We start from the raw sequence: 7,507 nt of genomic DNA on the forward strand, positions 1-7,507 counted from the left end.
TTTACAGAGCTTAGAGAAACTGAAGGACTGCTGCAATAACTGTGTGAATCTAAAAGGGGAACATGTTGGATAAAATCATAATTAAATGATCCTCCTATATTTTATTTTACCCAAGTGGGGAACTTTTCAGCATCCCCTCGTGTGTGTGTGTGTGTGTATGTATGTATCAATATCTATAAAACACAAGATGTTTGTGTGTGTGTGTACGTGATGTGGGTTATGCACGTCCACAAATTAGCACGCATGTCGCTCCAATTTTAGGAGGACATTGTTCATGACCCTCACAGCTGCATGCACATCTCTGATGTTTTTCTCAGTTTTGCTGATGTGGATTTCCTAGAACATTCATCAGTATCGACATTTTTTCAGCTATCTTGGAAATGTTTGAACCACTCATACAGTTGTGTGCGGCTCATACACTCCTCTCCATACACTTTCTACAACTTTAAGTAAGCCTCTGAGCAGGTATCGCCATGACAACTTTCTCTGTCATGGTCAATGCGACGATCACATGCTACACACCTTCTTTCCAAGCACTGTTGTAAACAGCAGAAGTGAGCTAGAGCATTAAAACTTAGTGAGCATGCACAGTAGAGTTCAAGGTCAGTCTTTACAAAGTAGCTTTACTCTGTGTGCTTTAACTTCATTACTATGGCAACAATCCAGATACTTATTCATCAGACCAAGTATGTATGTATGTATGTATATATATGTATGTGTAAATATATGTGTGTCTGTGTGTATAGATATATATATATATATATATATATATATATATATATATATATATATGTATATGTGTGTGTGTGTGTGTGTTTAGTTGTTTTGACTGAAGTTGTTCTTGAAGATATGCTGGTTCTCGAAAACATATATGGAAAAATAAAAATCAAGTCAAGTCATTTTACTCGACTTTACATCAGTCTTAAAAGCACAAAATGATGTTACAATAAATAAGAATAAAAGTATATAAAATCATATTAAAATACACTAAATGTTAAAATACACACCATAAAGTAGTGAAGCCTAGTTCACTAAAGCATGAAATCTTATTTATCTGTCTTTTGGAGCTCATATTGCACTGGTAGTTCCAATATCTACCATTAGGCATTGTCGTGGTTTCTGCGATTGTCTTGAATTCAGATTTGTTTACATCTGTTTATCGTTTATATTCTCTCATTTACATTCATTTGTAACTTTAATTTTTGCCCCCCTGCCTCCTCAAAAAAGTCCTGGTGAAAGTGTTGAGGATAAGTTGGCAATGTTAAAACATCATGATAAAAGTGAAAATGTTGTAGCGATTGCACGATCTTTTGGCGTGAGTTGGACAACTGTATCGAGGATTGTGCAAGATTTTAACACTTATCACATCTGAAGCCCCAGGGATGAAGAACACTGTTATCAACAAGAAAAAAGGCAAAATCTTTCAAGAAATGGAAAGTCTTCTATCTATTTGGATTGATAGGCAGAATCGTCAGAATGCTACTCTTAATCAAGAAATCATTCAAGAGAAAGTGTTGAGGACCTGAAGAAAAATATCCAGATGAGAAAGATGTAGAGTTCAAGGCAAGTCAAGGATGAAGTGATAATATGTTGTCAACTTAATATGATAGTCCCATTAAAAAGGAACAATGCTACTGTTATTTAGCCCTAGGAAACACCGTTTCCTGTTGGACTTGACACATTTCCTGTGTCCTTATGTTTTCAAAGTAGAGATAAGCACCTCCACCCAGCAAAGCCAGCATCCAGAGACTAGTTTCAGAATCATTGCTCATTATCAGTTTGGAGTAGCATGTCCTGCTAGCTTTATTCTTTATTACAAGCACATTGGCTCTTACAAAGAAGGGATGAACAAAGACAGACAACACAATACAGTGAGGTACATAAAACATAAATCAAATGAAATTATGAATATAATGATATAATGAAAAATGAAATGTCTTACCTGCGCCCCACACGCAGGCAGTGTCATTTAACTGTTTATGTAACACATTATTCACGAACAGTTCATTGTTCTTCTTTACAATGTGTATTTTTTTTAAAAAAACATTATTGTAAGTTATAAAAATTTCACTTACTTTCAATTTACTATGTACTCTATTATGTTGTCAAATGGCACCACTGGTGGTAGTTTGTCGCATCAAACCAGCAACTCTGCTATTACAATTTGTTCACCAAATAATTCTTTTAATCTTTCTCCTTTCTCTCTCTCTAACAAAACTGCCTAGTTTATCCTCATTCCCCGATAATTTTACTCTGATTACATTTTTCATTTTAGTGATCTGTTTCCCTATTTCTATCGTCCTCACATTTTTTTCCTTTCAGTACTCCTTCCCGGTTTCCATCTCTATTCTCTCCTGATGTTCCTGGTTTTTGTGTCTTAACCATTTCTATCTCTTTCTTACTCTTTATTGTTGCTTCCTTTCCTTTCTGCATACTTGTTTTTTCTTCTGTAATTTTCTGTTTTGTTATTTCTGTTCTTTCAATTTATATCTCCTCTATGTTGTTTTTTCTCTTTTTTTTGCAGGCTTTTTGGTAATGAATATGCATTTTCATCTCTTTTCTTCTTTCTTTTTCCAACTGAGTATTTTCCTTCTACATTTTCCATCTCTTCACTTACTTGGCTTTGTGCTACCACTCCTTGTTCCACCTCCTCCTCCTCCTGTTCTCCTTCTTGTTTCTGGGGACACCTTGCTTTCATGTGTCCCCATACTCCACAGTGGTAGCAGATGGGAGGTCTTCCTTCCACTACCACTCTTAGTTTAACATCCTCTGGCAGCATAATTTCATCTGCAATTTTATACAGGTCCAGTAAACTGATTTGGACCATCACCTCGAGGCCATATCCAAACCAGTTTACTTCTGTTGTCCTCATGACCTTCAGCACATTGGTCTCCTCCTCTGTGTTGAAGAGGATGGCTGCCACCAGCCACACTTCATCATTTTCTGGGGGCACTCTGCCAATCCTAACTCTCGCTGCATGTTTGCCACAGTAGGTTGGCAGTAGTGTCCACTCTTCCGACCTCAAAGGCACCGTGGAGCACTTTATTGCGTCCTGTTTGGTTGCAAACTGTACCTCCACTGTGCCATACTTCTTGCCTCTGGTGTAGAATGTTGTTAGGTGTTTAATGTTCTTAAGACATTCTTCCATTGCTTCAACAGTCGCTATTTCCACCCTTTTACTTAAGTTTGAAAGCATTCTATACACTACAGTTTTTAGCTGTTTCCTCTATTACTTCTTTTGGCAGAGTCAGTCTCAGGCTGTTTCCTTCCTTAACTATGAGTTCATTAGACTTTTTCAATCTCTCTTCGTCGAACTTCACTTCTTTCACTTGTAAAACGTCGTTATTCAAACTCCTTCCTGTTGTTGCAGCATAGCTGACAGCTGGTTGGGTCTCCATTACTTCATTGCTTCACACTTGTCACAAATGACAAGAAAATTTCCAGAAAATATATTCGTAAAAATCAGTTCACAATAAAATTAACAGAAATTTCTCCACCCCGCAGGGTGAAAATTACTGTTTTTCAAAGGACAACAGTTCAATTTCAATTAAAGTATTTCACTTCAAAATAACATAAATTTACAATAAACAAAACAGGAAATGAACTCACATACCGCAGGTAACAAACTGAAGACAACAACGTGTCACAGATGAAAAGGGCATGGCCTTGCTAGCTGGATTTTTTATTATGATTATGGAATCATTACATAGATGAGACATTACAGGACAACACAATTACAAAAAGGTTGATATGAGTTCTAATGAAGCTTTAAAAATTTAGATATAAATTTATATAATTTAATAGACTTTAAACTATACTCTTTTTTTTTAAATAAAAAGCATGAAACAAACTCTGAATGCATGTCCAGCAGCCTGTAAGGCCCAGCAACTATGTTTTCTTTCTTCATCAATCATTAAGCTGGGTTACTGACACCCACCTTTCTCATCACATCCTTCCAACGTTTCACATATACTCTCTGTGGCAGGATCTTCTTCTCCAATCCCATCTTGCTCTTCAGATGATACCTGAAGTAGGTTATCAAACCGGGGCCAGAGATGAAAGACCCTGTCATGATTCCTTCCATTCTCGTATGCCACACACATTCTTTCAATACTGCAACTGTGCAGTGAAACCGTGCAGTATACATAGATAATTCGATATAAGGTGTTCCATTTTGCATGTCTTTTATCCGATTTTTATTATTATACACTCAGCAATTTTTAAAAAGTTGTTTGTGTATATACATCAGGACCTAGATATGTTTTTATGTGGATGTCTGTATTGTAGGCATGCATATGTATTTGTATGTGTGCATCTGTGTATATGTGTAAGTAAGAGTGTATGTTTATACTTGTGCACATACATACATGGATGTATATGTATGCATGTATACACTTATACAGAATGTAACATAGTATAGATATTATAGAATATAAAGCTTTATAACACCAGAATAGAAGAGGATCAGGGCTGACCTATGGTTAAACAACAATAACAATCCAACACAGTGAAGAAGTTTATTTGAAAGGTAATTCACGTAATTGTTTTTTGTGAAAATTATTTTCTTTTAAAGAAAAAATGGACACGGATATGTAATTAATTAAGGAGAGATTTGGCTGTTATTTCTAACAGGTCGGATGACCATGTAGAGGTTCAATCTGTTGGCACCACTGTGCAACACAGGTCCTTCATTCTTTAAATCATTTAAAATAAAATACAAAATTCAACAGCGGTACTCAGACCTCTACATGGTAGATAGACCTGGTAGAAATAGCAGCCAAATCTCCCTCAAAAAACCCTACTGTATTAATGCGAGATTTTTTACGATAGTTGATGTATGGAAAAGATTATGTTGAATGTTTGAAATGCAAATCTGTAAATAGAAAAGAAATTCAGACCTCTGGGCTGACCTATGGTTAAACAACAATAACAATCCAACACAGTGAAGAAGTTTATTTGAAAGGAAATTCACATAATACTTTTTTGCGAAAATTATTTTCTTTTAAAGAAGAAATAGACACGTACCTATGTGGCTGAGCGCTATTGTATTAGACGTGTGGTTTGCATTTATCTCTCGAGTCAAATTGTATCAGTGAAGTTCTTTTGAAGTTGCATGAGACAAAAGAATTGATGTGCGTGTGTGTGTTTGATGCGGTGTGAAAGACAGAATGTGTGATTATATGTATATATGTATGAATGGCTTCAGTGACACACACTCACATACACACACGCACGCGAGTTGTTTTAATTGATTTTCTCTGTAAGTATGGGGGCTAGGAAAAAATAGAAAGCGCATTCCAATCTATGCACCCGTCTCCACATGCGTGCCATTTTTCACGCAAATCCACCCAGCCGTTTGGCCGTGAACCTCAAGACAAGAAAGAATACAATGGTTGGCCATAGATTATAGTTGATCTAGTATGGGTATATACTGTTGTAAAATATTTATGTAATGCAGCGTGAAAATTTTAATTTTAATTTTAGTGTATTAATTGATTTATATTTCCTATATAATTATTTACAATATGTATTTTGAATCCACTTTTTGATTTAAGGTTTTCTTCGATTTTACAAAAGGATGAATTTATATTGAATTCATTTATTTTGTTCATTGCATGCTTAAGACCGTTAATTGAAAGGACCAATGACACGAATCCATATTTGAAGGTGTATCCTTTAACTAGTTTTGATTATATCGTTATTTCTGTTCCATTTTAACAAAACTGTCTGACGATCAGGAACGTGAAACTCTGAGTAACAGCTTTTGTTATATTTCTGCTGCACGTTAACTCGGTATATCAACCTGTAAATCGGCTGGGATATCTTGTTTTTTAGTGTAATTTTGCTACCCCTGGTAACTATTAACGTATTCAAATTATCGAAAGTTTCAATAACTGAGATAATATTAATACACATAAAATAATATACTATATATATATATATATATATATATATATATATATGGCATGGTGGAAGTCACCTTTGTGTGTGGGGGTATCAGTTTGTCTATATCCCTGTAACTTAGTGGTTCAGCAAAGAGAGACTGATAGCAAGCTTAAAATGGGGTCAATTTGTTCTACTAAACCCTTCAAGATAGTGCCCTAGTGTGGCCTTAGTCCAATGACTGAAACAAGTAAAACTAAAAAAACATGTATATGTTAATCATATATCATTTATAAAGAGAACACTACAGTGTTTATACAGCTACACTATCAACAATATTAACTGATGAAAATGAAACAAACTTATTAGAATATATCACAATACATAAACTAATATTGTGGCCATAATCATAGAAGTGCTACTAGTTATTTAGAAAGCTCTCAGAACACATTAGAGTTAAAAAGAAACTAAAAAAAATACTTCTTCTAATTAACTAATTAACAGAATATATAACATAAAATATCAATAAAACAGTTCTGACATACTTTTCTATCTTCTGAAGAGAGCTGGTTCTTCAACATATCTGGATTATTGAATGTCCATTCCCAGGACTGACAGGTAAAATATGTCAGTATGCCCAATGTTCGGTGCAGCCGGTTGTAAATTTTTACCATTCTACAGAGAAATGAAGAAAAACAAATTAGAATATTTATGAAATTGTCAACAAATATTCAAAAAGTCTTAACTGATACATTAGTTATGTATTCCAGAGATCAGAATGTTCTGGTTCCCAAAGTTTTATTTTTCAGTGTTTAGCACTATCAACATGATATTTGACTCCTCTCACCATTCAAGTCTCATTCGTTACATCAAAAGATGGTTAGATGTGCTACTGGATAGAGGCAAATCAAAGAAGACAAGAGAAAAGATGGTGAGATCAGATCTTAGCTGTAGAGTGTTATAGATAAGTCAAAGCTGTAATGAAATGAATGGTACACACAAAAATATGCCATTATGAACCTATCCATCACAGAAAAGTAGACATTAAAATAGTTAAAGTGATGATGTCTGGTGTTTTATCCTGTGTACTATGCATGTACTTTAGGAACCATTGCTATCTTTCTCGACTTATTACTGCTTTCTGCCCTCTCTTTTACCCTTTCCCAATGAGTCATAATGAACCTAAGCATTATATACAACATATTCATTACTATTACTAGCAGAAAGGTTGCCTTCTGGGCTGTTTTCTGTTAGTTGCATAATTTTTCTTGTATAGTTGAGTAATTTTTCTGGTATATTACATGAAATCTCCCTTTATATCATCTAATAGTACTCACTCCCCCAGTAAATTTAGGGTGTAACAACAGAAGTGTGTCCTCTGAATTTGTTTTCTCATAACTTTCTGCAAAATGGATATTTATAAATGAAAGTTTCTACAACTACATTTCGGATGGTGTAGATTACAATCATATTGGAATTTGTTGTGAAAAACTTTCTCTTTGGGAGAGGAATTTGTTTCTTCATAGCTTTCAGAAGAATAGATATTTTTTAATGAAATTTTCAACAAATAACTTCCAGATAGTTGAGATAAGGTTTATATACAGGAATTTAATGTGGAAAAAAG

At 34.6% G+C, this 7,507-nt stretch overlaps 1 protein-coding gene across 1 annotated transcript in view; it reads right to left on the bottom strand.

The window, feature by feature from the left end:
• LOC106869388 (fatty acyl-CoA reductase 1) overlaps positions 1–7,507 on the bottom strand; it is a 422,225-nt gene that overhangs the window by 11,885 nt on the left and 402,833 nt on the right. The window contains exon 6 of the mRNA XM_052969410.1: positions 6,429–6,558. Coding sequence (XP_052825370.1) covers positions 6,429–6,558 — 130 coding nt within the window. The remainder of the gene's footprint in view (positions 1–6,428; positions 6,559–7,507) is intronic.

The sequence above is a fragment of the Octopus bimaculoides genome, chromosome 7 (genome assembly GCF_001194135.2).
Source record: "Octopus bimaculoides isolate UCB-OBI-ISO-001 chromosome 7, ASM119413v2, whole genome shotgun sequence".
Taxonomy (NCBI): domain Eukaryota; kingdom Metazoa; phylum Mollusca; class Cephalopoda; order Octopoda; family Octopodidae; genus Octopus; species Octopus bimaculoides.